Below are 17,480 nucleotides of genomic sequence, written 5' to 3'. Positions count from 1 at the left end.
ACAGAACTGAATTGTGGAAGGCATAAAATGTCATTTCTTGTGACATCTGATAATGGCTATCAGTGTTTCCACACACTTGTAAGTTTTGTGGAAATTAAGGCATTTTTTTATTAGGCATTTTGAGTTTACCATTTTAAAACAATACGGCATTACTGTTTTACTCATTTGCACATCTTCATTACCAGGAAGAAAATATATCAACTTTTTATAGCTCATGGAAAGCTTTCTAATCTGTACTCTAGATTAAGATAAAGAGAATTAAGGCCTGAGAAGTAAGTCAGGGCTGCTTAGCAGCAGTGGCAGGTGAGGTTGATGAGAATTAACAGCTTTTGACTGTTAGCAGAAAGGTGGTGTAATGGGATCTGCTTATGGTAATGAAGCATTGACTAGATGGCTATGTGAAATGATACTTTCTCATTTATTTTATAAAATTATTGGGGAGACCTTTTCAATAATGATATTGAGCTCAGAATTTTTAGAGTCCTGTAAGATACATACTTTTGATATTGAGTAGAAAATTAGAAATTATATAGTATTGTAAACCTTATAATTATCTTATGGAGAAACTTATTCCAGGTAGCAAAATTAAAAAAAAAAAACAACACTCTAAACTACCAATACCTTATCTTTCTGAAAGTAGCTGCAATGTGGGGCTTAATATATCTCCAAATTGGAAATTGTCCAACCATCCAAGTTGCTCAAAAATAAAAAAAGCTGATAAAGTTTTTAAAAGTTTATTTACTTATATCTTGTCTCTGGGCAGAGTAAAGAATTCTATCAAGATGAAGTAGCCACTGTTAAAATTTATTTAAAGTTTCAGCCAGGGATACACTCAAGATCAAAACAATTGGCAATGAAGGAAAAGATGGTATGTGGCAATGTGACATTTAAGATTACATCAGATAGAGTCTGTCTCAGGAATGACCATATGTCCTTTCCATCTGACGTCTGTTTCAGGACTCAGACAAATGAGTTGAAGGTTTTAGATCTGCCTTAAAGAATTGTTCTTTCATCACGTTTATTAGATCTCTTAAAATCAAATGTGTTTCAAATGGATCGAATGTGCATACAATCAAATGAATGGACATAATGACAAAATTATATTCTTCTTAAAAAATTGGACAATTATGGGTTTGTACTATTGAGTACTAGGATGAAGTATAGATAATCTTGTGTTCTTTTCACTTAGAGGAAGAAGAGAATTTTTTCTCCTAGTTTTAAAACTAATAATACAGAATTGAAATGGGAAGAAATAACGGTTCTTTTCTAAGAGAGACGTTTCTAGGATGACTTTAAAAGAACAGGCATAGGAGAGCAGAGCCACGTCAGTTGTGGCTTGAGTTCGAGATAAGCAGAAGTGTGTGTGTGCTTAATGTCACATGGCAGGAGGCTTTCCCCAGAGCAGTTTGCCTGTCCAGGGAGCTGTTTCATTTTGTGCCTGATAGAGCTGTACTTTGGAAAATACCCGATTCCCTGCCTATTGCTTCGTTATGGATTATACAGGTAAAATTAAATTTAAAATATTGTCCAGCCACATAGAATTATTTAAAATAAAATACTTTGCATTTATATTTAAAAATTATGTTGATTGTGATTGTATATTTAAAAATATCATGTATGAATTTGTTATATACAAATTTTGATATTTAAGATAAGCACTTAGGGGAATTTGTCAGATATACCCTTGTTTTCTCTATTTCAGTTTGGGTCATACTCAAACAGACTTCAATAAGATGTAATCTGTAATTAATTCTCATGTCTCCCCTCTGGGCCAGAAGGTTTAGAGTACAAACATCTGAGTTCACATTATGCCACACAGAGAATAAAATATACACACAGTCTACACAGAGCTTCTGGTTTCTGTAAAACATTTTTGGCATTGTGATAGTTGTTTTGTGCATGTGTGTGGCTCAGTCTTTTAGATGGAGTTGACATAATGAGGTGAGTTGGGGAATTTCAGTTTTTATCCCAAATTTTCTGAATATTAATGTGTCTAGAATTTTTGGATGGATAACTAGCCTCTTTCTTTTTTAATTTGCATAACCGTGTTTCCCAAGTTCTAGTTTCTGAATGGTAAATTAGTGCAGGTTTGGAAATAAAATGTTAAAATCAGGCTAACCTTGGGTGCTGGTTGCTTGGTGAGAAGGTGGGGGATTCCCTTGACTCAGATGGGATGAGGGTAGATTGAGGAGGTGATGCTAAGGAGGAAAGGACATGAGTCTTTGCCAAAATTAATTACCTCAATTCAAAATTATATTACCTTAAATTTGAACTTTTGGAAAATGATGACACTATTTTTTAATAGGTTCCTTTTAAATTAAAGAGCAAAGGCTTTTGGAAGATTTTTCCACCAGGGGAGAGACCCACCTTCCATACCCAGTATAATAACAAAATCCCACTCTATGTTTAGATTTTTTAAGCTCTAGTTACGTTCTCTGTAAATGAGCCCTTTTGAGGTATGTGTGGGTCTTTGATACAATTTTGTACAAAATTGATACAATATTGTATCAAATTGTGAAATTGTTGTAAAATCAATAATTTAAAATGTAACTTTCTGGAGCTTGCTATGTAAAGGACTTCTGTGGTAAATATTTTTTGAAGACAAAACATTTTAAATTAATTAATTGCTCAAATCTGTCTTTTCCATAAATCCATATATATATATATACATAAGTATATATACATACATACATATATGGATTTATATATACATATACATATGTGTATATATATGTATAAAGAGAGAAAGAGAGAGAGTAGTGTGTGTATTTTGATTTTTTTTTTTCATAAGATTAGTACCAGGATTTTTGTTTCACAGCTCTGGAATAAAATAGACAATAGACTTATCTTTTAGAAGGCTCACTGTGTGTGTGGAACTCTGTAGAAGCCAAAGGAACACACTTTATAGCCATATGCAAATAATTGAAATTTCTAAAATCTTACCAGGGAGCTTTTACTATGAGTATGTTTTCAATTAGAAATTTGTACCTGTTTTCCAAAGAACACAATCATTGATTCTTTCATTTTTCTATAGTTTATATATTGCCACTAAGCCACTTCTATGTTGTTTTTAGGTAATACTTTACAAGCATATAGGTGGTGTTCCAAAAGACACATAACTTTCACATGCTAAATAGACATCAAAAGGAATACTAAGGAAACTTTAGTGTGAACAGAGGCTCCAGGGAAATTCCAGTTACGACACTTTCAAGATTAGTTATTGTGTGTGCTCTAGAGAGAATATGTGGTTTAAGTTCTTACCACATTAATAGATAAATTAATTAATTTAGTTGTCTGATGTGGTAGGAAGCTATTTTGGATGTTGTCTTCTATGGAGATTTTTTTATAAACATTTACATAGTTGCAAATATAGGTATATTTACTCTAGTAAACCGTGAAAAGGAGAACGCATATGTTTTCAGTTTATGAGAAAGTAAGTAAATTCTTTTAGATTTGCAAAGAGAGTTTGTTTTACTGTCGTTACTATTCATGAAGCTTAATCACTTTGTGCTTACTGACGTCATCACGGCACTGAAGGGGTTATCATCCAGTCGAAAATGATTCTTGATGATTCAAGAATAGTTTTATGTATTTCTTTTTTCCTGGAATGCTCTTCTCCCTCTTTCAGTTTTTTCAGGTGTCTGTTGAAATCTTTTAAGGGTGGCATTACCTAGTGGTTTTACCTGAAATAACCCTCACATTCTGTCACTCCTCTGCCCCAGGTTCCTCTTATCCTTCTCTCTAGCACGTGCCACCCCTGGCGTATTCCGTGTTTGTTCGTCTCACCGCCTAGACTGTAAGCTCCACGGAGGAGGGCGTTGGTTCTTGGCTGTACCCCTAGAGTGCGGGACAGCGGGCTCCCAGGAAATGGTTGTTGAAGGATTTATGAATGGAATTTCCACTAAAAGTGACTATTGACTTGGGTTTAACATTTTCACTACTATCTCTCTTTATCAAGTGTTCTGATTTAATAATGACGATTTTGGACACTACCTTATTTTGAATATTGATCTCTCCTTTCATTGCTAATTTTATCCTGAAATTAACAGTACTTTCTTTACTAATGGAAGGGTAAGGTTGCAGGCAGATGGGCGTTAATTAGAATTGATAATTCAAAGGTCACTTTGGTTTTGGAATGCATTATGTGATTTTTTTTTTTTTTTTGGAGGGACATGGAAGATATCAGATCAGTTTTATTTCATTATATTTTCCTTAGGCAACATATGAAAATTTGTCTTTGTTCTCTGAGCTCATACCAGCTGCCTAGAGGAGAGAATCAGAGTGAAATAAGTTTTTGAAATCTATTTTGCCAAAGATGGGTCTTTACTGATATGGATTCTAACCTCCTCCTCCTTCTTCTCTTTAAAAGTATTTTATTTATTTATTTATTTATTTATTTATTTATTTATTTATTTATTTATTTATTTATTTATTTATTTATGATAGACACACAGAGAGGCAGAGACACAGGCAGAGGGAGAAGCAGGCTCCCCAGGGGGAGCCTGATGTGGGACTCGATCCCAGGACCCCAGGGTCACACCCTGAGCCAAAGGCGGATGCTCAACCACTGAGCCCCCCAGGTGCCCCTGGATTCCAACCTTCTAAAAGTATTTAGAAATACTGCAGGCCTCCAGAACTTATAGAAACCTTAATAGGAGTCAGAGGTTGTCATTTGTGTCCAATTTTGTTGGCAAGTGAGATACCTAATGCTTTTAACATACTGACCCTGTTATAGATCTCTAAAAAAAAGTTGACTTTCTGAGAAATATTGCAACCTTTAACTTACTCTCAGAAGTCCACACCAAGGAATAAATATAGGCCCTCAGAAAAGTGCCTTTATAATATGCAAATATACACCATCATGTATGAGCTGAAGAAAGGAGCTACATCAGTGACTTGGCAAAGCAGGTATTGCATATAGATGATGGGCCCTGGTGGAGAATATCTCTTACCCAGGAGCATTTTCTCATTCTACTTTTCCTCTTGCCTTTCTGTTGGCCACATCCATCTGCCACTTGTGTGGCCATTCACGTCCAACATCCGTAATGCAATTTAAAATAGATCTTATGTAAGGTATATTCTGGTTTCGACCCTTTTGAAGGGTATTGCCCTACAGTTACATCTCAACACCATTATTGATGCTCTCCACTGGTTGTTTCCATGACCGTAATTTGGGAGGGATGCCTTTTTTAATTCCTGCATTTTTCAGCATCGTCCTGTCATTTTTAGCTTTCTCTGGTGACCTTTCTCTTTTAAGAATATTTTTCTCCACATTTTCAGTTGATTTCTGTTTTCCTTATCTTTTAGTTGAATACTTAAAGTATGATTTTGAGTATTAATTTTCAAGAAGCATTTTGGAAGAGTGGTTAAGAGCATATTCTTTGGAAACAGGTGACCTAGGTTTGAATCCCAGGGTTAACATTTGGTACTTGTGTGACCTTGGCAAATTATTTCACCATCTATCAATTATGGATACTAATGGTATCTACCTTTTAGGGTTTTTATAAGGATTCAATAAGTTAATACATGTAAAGTTTCAAGAATAGTACCTGGCACTTAGTGAATATTCTGTAAATAATTCTTTCCTACCACAAAATATTTGTTCTTTATCTTATGTAACATTGTTGTGCTCTCTTCATAATGGGTTAGCATTTTTGGTAAGAAAAGGTCAAATTACCTTGAATAAATTGTGCTATATCCACACAATGGAATATTATGCAACCATTAAAAGAATGAGATGGATCTACATATACTGAACAGAAAAGCTATTAATGATATTTTAGATAGTAATTTCCAGTTCTGCATTCATATCAAAATTTAATGTTTAAAAACTATACTGTATAAAAACCTGCCTTTGTAAATGTAAGAAAATATTGGGTATATACTTTGGATGAATGGATGGAGAAGAAACTTATTTTATATGATTTTAAAAGTGTAGGATTATGGGAATATACACATATACACTTTTTGTGCATTTCAGTGTTTTTAAAACATTAAAATTTTTCTTTTTTCTTTTTCTTTTCTTTTCTTTTCTTTTCTTTCTTTCTTTCTTTCTTTCTTTCTTTCTTTCTTTCTTTCTTTCTTTCTTTCTTTCTTTCTTTTGCTTGTCTTGGATAGATACTTCAATGAAGGTCTGCATGCTTCTAGCTTTAAAAAAAAAAAAGATTTCTGAGGGCAGCCCGGATGGCTCAGTGGTTTAGTGCCGCCTTTGGCCCAGGGCCTGATCCTGGAGACCTGGGATTGAGTCCCACCTCAGGCTCCCTGCATGGAGCCTGCTTCTCCCTCTGCCTGTGTCTCTGCGCCTCTCTCTCTGTCTCTCATAAATAAATAAAATATTAAAAAAATAGATTTCTGAGAGTAAAGGCAATCATGCAGGAAGAGTTTTATTTATCAAGTGAGTCAAGAGACAAAACAACAATATTTTCAATTATTTCTTTGCAGCAGTAGATTACAGAGAATGGTGTTGGTCCTGTACACCCACTGACACACTGGTGTATACACAGGTGTGTGCACACAGCTTTGAAATGACTGGGTTGCCCTGGAAAAGCACAGGAGTTCTCACAAGGCAAAACAAAGATAAGGCAAAAAGAACGGGATGAGAGAAATATATGTGGATAATATGTTCCTGGAGCTTCTCAGAAGGCAAAATGAATATAAGGCAAAAAGAATGGGATGAGAGAGATATATGTCAATAGTATGTTCCTAGAGCTTCTCACAAGGCAAAATGAAAATAAGGCAAAAACGATGGGATGAGAGAAATATATGTCGATCATATGTTCCTGGAGCTTCTCACAAGGCAAAATGAAATAAGGCAAAGAGAATGGGATGAGAGCAATACATGCCGATCATATGTTCCTCGAGCTGTGTTTCCCACATTGGAATAGTCGTTGCAGCATAATAGTGTGTCATCGGTGACATTCGAGTGCCCAGCCGTGCCCTAAGCACTCACGCTGTTATTCTCGCTGTTCATAGATGGGCGTCTGTGAGGGCATATTCCCGAGCCCGGCATGCGTGTGCAACCCTGTGCATATTTTCCCATACCTTCCGATGGAGCATGTAGCCCTTGATTTGTCAGCCAGAAACGAAAAAAAAAAAAAAAAAAAACAACAAAAAAAAACACCCGAGCTCCGCAGTCCTTTTTTTGCAAAGGCGGCTTATTTTCCCCCTTGCCCATATTCCTAATTCCCTGGAAAAGTTTGACTCGCTGCACGAAGGCGAGAGCCGAGGTCTGCGCGCTGTGCCGGTCGTTGCGGGGGGGCGGGTGGGGGGGGCGCGTGCGTGCCCTTGAGGTCGCTCCGGGGGCGGGCGGGGGCGCAGCGCCGCAGCCGGGAGCCCCCCCGCCCCCCAGCCCCCGGGCCCGGCGCGGCCGGGCGGTGCAGAGCCTGTGACGTCAGCGCCGCCTGCACGAGCCCCGCTATTGTCTGGCTGCCTCGCGGGGCCGGGACTGCAGCCGCCGCCGCCGCCGCCCCGCCCGCGCCCCGCGCCCCGCGCCCCGCAGCCCCGGCGGCCGCTCCCGGGGCTCGAGCGGGGAGAGCGGCCCCGCAGCCCGCAGCCCGCGGCCCCAGCAGGCCGGCCCCGCCGCGCCCCCGCGACCCCGCCGCCCTCCCTCCGCTCGAGCCCTCCTGCTCCTCTGCCCTCCTGCTCTCTCCTCCCCCCGCCTCCTTTCTTCTAATTTCTACCCCCCCCTTTTTTTTTTTTTTTAAAAAAGCAGCCTCTGGAGCCAGCCATGTTTGGCACTGAATCTTCATGTAAGTAGACGCACCCCACTCCTGCGCTCCTTAGAAATCTGGCCGCTGCTGTCACGCTTCCCTGGCTCGGGCTCCTGTCGCTTTGCCTCGGGTGCTGAGCAGCCCTGGGTGCTCTGGGGGCTCTGACTGCGAAGGGATGGGCCCCCCACCCCCACCCCCACCCCATCCCCACCCCACCCCGGGGAAGGGACTCGTCCTTAACGGGGTGTGTGTGTTCACCCTCCAGGGCCAGGGAGGTCGGGGCGCTCAAGACCAGGCCTCGGAGGGAGGGAGCCGGGGATCCAGGCAGTCCCCGCAGACCGTGCCCAGTGATGCCCTCGGGTCTGTCGCTGATCGCTGGTCGCTGGTGGGTTCCAGAACGGTCCTTAAGCCCCAGGCGGGAACTGGGAGGACCTGAGATGACAGTGCTGATTACAAAGGGGAAAAAAAAAAAAAAAAAAAAAAGGTTTGCAGTCTTTACCTAAAAGGAGAAAAAGGTGTCATGACATCCTCTTCCTCCATATTTTTACAAAAGCTCGGGGACAGACATGATGTGGATGATGTACAGAAGATGGACATTCTGTAGATGTAGAGAAGAAGAAATAAGTCTTATGGTAGAGATTTCTTTCTTTTTTCTTCTTCTTCTTCTTTTTTTTTTTTTTTTAACACAATGGTTTCAATGTGGGTATGCTGGCTAGCGTCTCGGTCCAGCAGCTCCAGCCGCTCCAGCAGCATCGTATCTGTCTTAAAACTTGTACAGTGGAATCGCTTTGGTGCAGAGCAGGCCCTGCACAATGGGCTGGGCTGGACAGCACTTGTGGACAGCCACCATGGGTAGGTACAGCCTGGTGACCAGCCTGACTAGTCTGAGTACTATTTAACATTGAATGTAGAATAACACAACTAACCCATGCAGCCATAAAGGCTCTGCAGAATATTTTGTCATTATTCATAAGCAAGGGTGACAGTTAAGTATTTCTTGAAGAGACTCAACCTGCTGGCCTAGAACATGAAAAACTGGCAAGATACCATCTTTGTGGGGAGAAGGGGGTTAGGGCAGGAATTTAGGAAATGCATTTCCTAAGAATTTATAATCTGACCTTTTCTCTCTGATCTAAGGTAATCAGTGTGCCTATTTGTGTGCAGCTCTCGATTATTCTAGAATAGTTGTGTTTCAAGAGAGCTTATAACCTTCAGGGTTTTTGTTTGTTTGTTTGTTTGTTTCCTGATTGGTTTTTTTAAAGGATTGATTATTTTTGTTGTTTCACATGGAAGCTTCTCACGGCTGAAATTAACCACTCTGACTAATGAAGGTCAACATATTATAACAGTGAGACGTGTTGTTCCATTCAGCATATGACAGCATTATTTTCCAATAATTTAAAAATATGTTTTTGAATTCACTTCATGGTGCATCTGGAATTATTGTTACCCCAGAAGTAGGAACAGATTATTGGAGTGACAAGGACTTACTACAGTTTCATTTTACTCATGGGGTTTTGTTTATGTAGGAACCTAGGTATGGACAGAGATATTTATCTACTAAAGGAAAATTAGTGTTACTACTTTGTTTAGCTAAAAATAGAAGCTGAAACTCAGTGTGGGAGTCTTTGGGCTCTTGGACTAGGGACTCTAACCCAACAATGTCTGGCCAGGTTTACTAAGCAGACACAACCTTTCTTGATTATCAAATCTGGTCTCTTAATAATGTCACCCGTGTGCTGTGTGGTATGTTTGAAAACTGCTGGTTGCTTTTGGTCTCCGTAGCTACCGGATTACTGAACAGACAAGAATCCCATTCAGAACACCATCATGCAGATTTTTGCTTTTTTTTTTTTTTTACTTGATTGAGTATTAAGTATGCCTCTTGCTTATCCCTAGAAGACTATAGATAGGATTGTATTGTCAGTGATCATTAAGTGTTGAGAATGGACTGCCTCCTTTTGATAAGGAGATGCCTTAAATCTATACTCAGAGCTGAGACAGATGTATTTTTTTTTCTGTTTTGAGGCATAGCTTCCTAGGCCTCTAATTTCTGCCTTTTGGAGCCTTTAGAGGCTGAAACTGTCTATATTTAGGATGTTCAGGAAAATAAGTCATATTTGAAGTTCTAATTAGTTCAGAAGGGATCTTGACAACCAACTAAGGCATTCTCACTAAATTTTTATAATAAATACTTGTTCATCCACCCTGTGTACAATGCTATGCTAGATCCTGGAAAGGTTGGTTTTTTTGTTTTTTTTTTCTTTTCCTAACATTTCTGATTTCATTATTCTTATTTTTGATTTTTGGTTGTATTACTTTGCTAGTATTGGATGCTTTTATTTTTTGAATTGAAGTATGGTTTACGTAGGATAAAATGTGTAAGTCCAAGTATGCAGCTCTATAAATTTCTGCCTATGTTTATTGCCATGGAACCACGCCCCAGATTAAGATACAGAATATTTATATTACTGGAGAAAAGTTCCTTTGTGACAACCTTTCCCAGTCAAAAGGAAATCACTATCCTGACTTCTTTTGCTTGTAGAGTCACATGTAAATGGCTCTGTAAATTTTCTCTCTCCCTTGCTCTTTGCCTGTAAGAGAGGGAAATGTCAATGTCCTCATTTTCAAGTACTAGAGTAAGTTGATTTTATGTTTCAGACCTTTGTAAGTCAGGAATTTTTAGTAGCTGGTATCACGTTATAACGTGTTCTGTGTCACTAAAATAGTATCGCTTGATTTAAATACCAAAAAGACCCTCCCTCCAACTACAAAAGCCTCGAAAGTGACAAAAAATTCACCTGGGAGAGTTGACCCTTCCTTGTTCTTCAAAGTTAAAGACCGACATAGCTACCCAGCAGAATTAATAAATGCCCTGTATTACCTTGTTTTGTGAGTATCTTCCGATAGCATTCTGGGGAGTGGCTTTAACAGTGCCAGTCTCCCTGTTCCTGACTCAGTGGGTCTGAATCTCCTTGGTTGTGTAGATTGGCCACCGTCTCCTTTAGGCCCGCTTGGAATGCGGGTGTCCTATGTCGTAGGTGGATTAATCCTTACAAAGCAGGAGGTGTAGCTTCTGGAGCTCTGTAACGTCTTGAAGTATTTCACAGAGTTTTTCCTTGACTGAAGTTTCCCACGTCTGAAACTGGGACCAGTATGTCTGCTCTTTATCTGCCTTGAGGAAATGCAATTTTAGTTTCTATCCTCGGAATAATTAAGTCTTTGGAGAAAAATACCACCAGTAAAGAGAATTGTTGAGGAGAGTAGTCATGAAAATTCATATCTTTGGTACTTCATTTGATTCAATGATATTTTGAAATCAAGTTGAATCCCACAAAAATTTGAAAATTCTACTTTTAAAATTTTATAAAGGGACAGAAAAAGGTCATCTTTTCTTCCGGTAGAATAAAGAAAACTAGTTTTGTACTACTGCCCTTTGATTACATCCTTCTTGATAAAGCTACTCATTCTCCAAAGTGTAAATACTTCAAGTACAATGAACGTTTATTCAATTAACATTTATCTGGCTCAGTCCTCCTCCTGTCTCCCCTCCCATGTTTAACTTTTTCAGGCCTCAAGGGTACCATTTAAGGTGTGCTGTGGTGGGAATTGTGCCTGGCTTAATACATTAATATGTCTTCCAAAGAACCTGCCTCATTAGTCCAGTGAAGAGAGCATCATCTTGCCTTTTGAGAAGCAGCATGCCTCTGGACAAATAATGTCGTTTAATCCTTCCTCCCCAAATTTTGTTGTAGTTGTAATAAATTGAAAAGAACATCTAGTGCATCTGTGAAAGGGAAAAATAAATTACTAACGTGCCAATAAAGCGGTAGGATTTAGTGAGCTCAGTGGTAATGGGGAAATGGTGGAGGTGGGTGTCAGTGTCAGCCCTCTTCAGCTCTGGTGTGGCTGGCCCTGCCCTTGTCTGGCTGCCCATATCACCTTGAGTAGGTAGCCGGATGCTGGCAAGGATTTGGGGTCCATGTGATGCGCCACGTGATCTCTTTGATGGGCACCAGAAGTTCAGCTGTCGCCTTTTGTTTTCGTTACTGATGAATGCATTAAGTTGCAACTGACAGCTTCTCAGTTCTAATAGTGAGTATGGTACCATGTTTCTAAGAATAATGTAATTATCTCAAATTTTGAGCCATTGTGTAGGGATAGTCAAAAGAATATACTCTAGCAATATTAGGTCACCAAGAAACTGTACAGTTAAACAGGCATCTCTTTGATAGAGAAACAAAAGAGTCACACTCCTTTCTTTACACGCGTTTCAGGGCCATTCTTGACAGCCAGTCATACGTGAGATTAAACTTGGGTCTATTGTTTTGCTGTAATTTCTGCGAATCAGTTGAGATGTTAATAGTTACCACGTTCATTCAAAAATGGCTATTTACAACTGGACCATTTTTCAATATAAGTCCTAGTTCTTATTACATGATTAGGTCGGAGTGCTGTTTTTGCTGTTAGTATGTTTGACATTCTAGTACACTATATTTTGTTTTCCCCTTTATTAGTTATTGTCATATGGAACAAGGTAATTTAGGAAGGCAGCCATTTCCCTTTCCTACAGCTTTAACTGGCTTTTAGTATTTAGCTGTATTGGATTTTAGATGCTTTCATCTTACTTAAGGCAAAAGTACAAATATGTGTACACAAAAAACTTACTTCTAAGTCAAGCAGTGAATGTAAAAGAAAAATATTATTCTACATGACTTCAGATAAGTAGAATGCCACAGATTGCTAATGTCACAAATTTGGGAAAATGATTATAGATAACAGAAATTTATGTTGGGACATGGTCATACAGCAGCCCGGGAAGCTAAATAAAGCTCATGTAGCATTTGACTAGTTTTGCTGTATCATCTTTTCTTTCCTTCTGACAATGTAAGTTCTGATGTGAAATTTCCTTTGGGTTTCTTGCCTGTTGAATAGTTGACATTATAATTTTTAGTATCAAGAAAATATTTTGAACTAAATAAGATAGAAAAATATTTTTCTTCTGAATATTTATATACTTTGTTAGTACAGAAATGGAATAAAAATACCTAGTGGTTATTTATAAATACTCAGATTACTTATTTTCACTTGAGTATTGGTTTCCCTAATTGTTAGTCTATAGTTTGTTTAGCAGAAATTACACATAAGTTTTCAGTGATCTGTTGTTTTCATTGTCACAATGGGCCAGATTCATATCCTGTATAAACCATGGGGAGTCTATGGGGAAAAATGACCATATATGGAAACTTTCCCCGTAGACTCCCTATGGAGTTACACAGGATGTGAATAGGATTCATTGTTGTTATGGATTCTGAGTTGGAAAAGTCACTGCTAATATGTATTTTTAACAATAATAATAGTCATTGCATTAATTTATGTTCAAATACTATTAAAATTTCAATATAGACTGTGGAGTAAGACAATATGAATTATCACTTAAAATTTTTTCCAAAGAGTGTTGCTATCCCATCATTTTCTCCTAATAAATATAAAGCATTTATTAACATGTTTATTAATGTGTTAATTAGGAAATGCACAAATTTTGAATTATTTACAGGTCCTGTGATGTAGTCATAATTGCTATGCTAGAATAGTTAATTATAATATTTTCCGCATGGAGATTTTGCTTGTGTTAATTGTGGATTCATGTAACTGTGAACTAAAAGACAAAGATACAGTTTAATACATGTTGTAGAAATGGCAGCAAGCATGTGTCAGGTTTAGAGACTAAGTGCAGATACTCTGGTGTTCGATTGCCTGGATTTCAAATCTTGGCTTTACCACATTGTACCAGAGTTTGGCCACCTATCATCATCTAAGCTCTCCTGGCCCAACATATGGCTTATCCAGTGAACTCTTGATGTTAGGGAATCTCAGTATTGAGGGAATCTCTTTTTTTTTGGGCCAGGACCTTTGTACCAAGGTGGCGCTTAGCAGGGGTTATCTGTGGAGAGTAGACTCCAGCAGTGGGAAAGACTGGCTAAAGAAAGGGAAATGTCACTTTCTAAAACTGGGTGGAAATTCTTTCATGGAAGTCTTTGAAGGGACTTAGTGGGAGATCTGAAGAGAGGAGACTGCTGAAACTGGATGAAACTGGTTAGAGTTGGCCAATGCCCAGGTATTTCTCACTACTGGTCACCCCCTACGGTAGGCATCACTAACTGGTCAAGCACTCCTGTAGGATTGGATTAAGCCACTAAAGTTTGGACTGTTTTCCTCTTTTTTTTTTTTTTTTAGGATTTTACTTACTGATTCATAAGACACACACAGAGAGAGGCAGAGACATAGGCAGAGGGAGGAGCAGGCTTCTTGTGGGGAACCCAATGCTGGACTTGATTGATCCCAGGACCCTGGGATCATGACCTGAGTCCAAAGCAGATGCTCAACCACTGAGCCACCTAGGTGCCCCTGGAATGATTTCCTCTTAAACCACTTTATCCGTATAAGTCTTTTCTACATTAGTGTGAATCATAGCCACATAAATAAATATTTAATCTTGCAAATAATTACTGAATTAAGAAAAAAATTAGGAATCTTAAGAGTTCCAGTAATATCCCTTTAGATATAAAATAAACACACCATCCTGTGACATACCATGGTTCTCTGAGATATCAGTAGGTCAATAATTCAGAGCCACCCTGGTCTCTTTTGAATGAAATTTATATCAATCAAAGACCTATCTCGCCAGAGTATGGCAGGGTACCTATCATGTACTAAGCACTCATTCTTCAAAATTTGAATCTGCTGTGGCTTAAGATAATACTATTGAAAATATGCTGTGTGGGCTTTACAGGATGTTCATATGGAGTTTAATTAAATATTCTAGAGCAAGGAGTATATTACACATAACTGGCACATATCAGAAACATCCAAGTGAATGACTCTTACCTGTCACCCTTTGGAACAGGAGCAGGTGACACAAGCAGAACAGCATGTGGATTTTTATTATTAAGCCCATATTTGTTATAGGTAAACTGTTATATACTGATACTTAGCCATATATTGATAATTGACTATGTTTCATCTAACTTCATTTATCAAGTTTTTAAGATTATTAAGTAAATATAATGAAGTATTATGATCACCAGTTTATTTACAGTATGGAAACTAAGAATTGTCTCTTTACCAATCCTGATATAATTTTAGCAATTGGAAAAATCATTTTCCTTTTTTTTTTCTTTTTTTTTTGAGAGTTTCAGACTTAAGATTCAGGCTTATTGGCATATTTTGAGGAGTACTGAGCCTCATTAGAGTGCATATAGATTAGGAAATCACAGTGATTCTGTTAGAGTATTATTTACTACTTGTCTCCTTCATTCTTAACTACTTCTAGAACACCGAGGGTTAGCAGGAGGCTCTGGTAGGGTTTGCTTTGGTGCTATGCATGGGCTTGAATCAGGAATCTGGAATTACTCATCTGAAACTTTCCTAGATTTGTTTTAGTATAATGGCGTTTCAGTTATCTTCTGCTGTATAACAAAGTACCCCAAAATGTAGTGGCTTAATATAATCATTTATTATCCTATTTCACAGTTCTATGGGTTGGCGGTACCCAGGGGTAGTTCTCTTGCGGGGCTCTCTAATGCAGCTGCAGTCAGATGTCTGCTGGGGCACAGTCATCTAAAGTCGTATCTGAACTGGAGGTCCAGGCTAGCTCTCCTACATGGATATCAGTTGAAGCCGGCTGTAGACTTGGGGCTCAGCTGGGGTTGTAGGCAGTGTGCCTATACTTGGCTTCTCCATGAGCTTCGAGTTTCTCACAACATGGTGCTAGGTTCTCAGAGGAAGCATCCTATGATGGAGAATTCTAAGAATCCTAGGAGGAAGCTGCAAGGTTTCTTATGACCTAGTAGTCTTAGAAGTCTCAGGAGCCACATGTACCAAATTGTATTGATGAAGCAAGTCACCAGGACAAGCCCAGATTCACAGGGAAGGGAATTAGACTCCTCCTGGTGAGAGAGTGGTAAGGTCGCATTGCAGAAGAACAAGTAGGATGGAAAATATTGTGGTGGCCATCTTTGTAAAATGCAGTTTGCTATAAATAGTTTTTTTTTTAAAGATTTTATTTATTTATTCATGAGAGAGAGAGAGAGAGAGAGGCAGAGACACAGGCAGACAGAGAAGCAAGCTGCATGCAAGGAGCCTGATGTGGGACTTGAACCTGGGAATCCAGGATCACACATTGAGCCAAAGGCAAGCACTCAACCGCTGAGCCACCCAGGCGTCCCTATAAATAGTTTCTAAACTCTATCCCATGAGGTTGGTTCCCAAGAGTGCTGCTGGGATTCTCTAAGTCAGGGGTCCGCCATTTTTTTTTTCTGAAATGGGCCAAAGAGTGAATATTTTAGACTTGTGGACTATACAGTCGTTTTTGCAACTCTTCAACTCAGCCATTGTGGCAAATAAACAGCCATAGACAAAGGAGTATGGCTGTATTCCAGTAAAACTTTATTTATGAACACAGAAATTTGAATTTCATATAATTTTCACATACCAAAAGATGCTGTTTTTATTTTTTCCCCGACCACTTAAAAATTTAAAAACAAAACAAAATATTGTTAGATCGAGGGCTATAAAAAACCAGGTGGTAGGCAGGCCAGCCCCTGGGCCTTAGTTCAATGACCCCTGCTCTTAATATTTGATCTGAATTTCCTTTTTAAGAACTGCAAAACTAAAAGAGAAAGATATATTCACATATTAAAAATAACTACTTTTGACATCTGAGTCAAAAGTATGAGTACTACCGGTAGATGAACTTATGTTCTCATTGTTGATTGTTATTATTAAATGTTATAAATTTGAACTTATAAATGTAGTCTGTTTTACACATTGGGCCCCTGAACAGTAAATATTTTGTTTGAAAAAAGATTGTGTTAAAACTAAGTGAGAGAAAAAATAATAAAATAGACAAAATCCTGTGACATTTGAAGGCTTTATAAAATATTTTAGTTTGTTATCAGAATAACATTAGGTGACAAAAGACAGGATATAGAGACTGTGTGATTCAGTTTCACAAATACTTATTGAATGCAGAGGAGTAGCTTATGATATGAAATAAGAGCAAAAAGCTTTCAAGAAATTGAAAGTTCAACTGGATATGGAGGGTGAAGCAGTGAGAGAGGGAGAAGAGAGAGGTTAATAATACTAAAATTTTGTTTCTCATTTAGTTAAAACGGTGTAGATTTTTGATACCAGTGCCTATGAGTCAAAAAAATTGGTTCTTACTGGAATTGGCATTGCATAATATGCTGAATATGATAGGGAAAACAATGTTTTCTTTACATAATTTTATTGAAGAACAATTTACATATAATAAAATGTACCCATTTAAAGTGAACAGTTTGATGAATTTTGGCAAATATATACATATATGTAACCATCCTTATCATTACAATCAAGATAGATAACATTTCTATAACCCTAAAAAGTTCTCTCTTGTGTCCCTTTGCAGTCAATTTCCAAATCTCTAGAATTTCATTTAAATGGGAGCATACAATGTCTACTAGTTTTGTGTATAGCTTCTTTTGTTCAGTATAATGTTTTCAGCAGTGTTTGTGGCAGTTGGTCGCCATATCATAATTGGCTCAAACATATGCCTATTGATACCGAGTTGTTACCTGTTTTGAGTTCTTATGAATAAAGTTGCTATAATTGTAGAATTATCTGAGTGGACATATGGTTTCCTTTCTCTTGAGTAAAGATCTAGAAAGGCAAGTGTTGAGAAACTTCCAAACTGTTTTCCAAAATGATTATACTTTTTTACATTCCTTT

General features: G+C 38.2%; 1 protein-coding gene across 11 annotated transcripts in view; it reads left to right on the top strand.

Annotated features, from left to right (window-relative positions):
* ST7 (suppression of tumorigenicity 7) overlaps positions 1 to 17,480 on the top strand; it is a 241,643-nt gene that overhangs the window by 45,202 nt on the left and 178,961 nt on the right. Inside the window, exon 1 of one of the 11 annotated variants that reach the window (XM_077856023.1) lies at positions 1,378 to 1,503. The exons of 9 other annotated variants lie outside the window; for them this stretch is intronic. In XM_077856023.1, the coding sequence (XP_077712149.1) occupies positions 1,491 to 1,503 (13 nt within the window). In that variant the 5' untranslated portion in view covers positions 1,378 to 1,490. Of the gene's footprint in view, positions 1 to 1,377; positions 1,504 to 7,622; positions 7,749 to 17,480 lie in introns of those variants that run through there. One more of the 11 variants, XM_077856022.1, reaches the window with a different exon arrangement.

This window comes from Canis aureus, chromosome 18 (assembly GCF_053574225.1).
Source record: "Canis aureus isolate CA01 chromosome 18, VMU_Caureus_v.1.0, whole genome shotgun sequence".
Taxonomy (NCBI): domain Eukaryota; kingdom Metazoa; phylum Chordata; class Mammalia; order Carnivora; family Canidae; genus Canis; species Canis aureus.
This window is presented reverse-complemented; position numbering and strand designations above follow the sequence as displayed.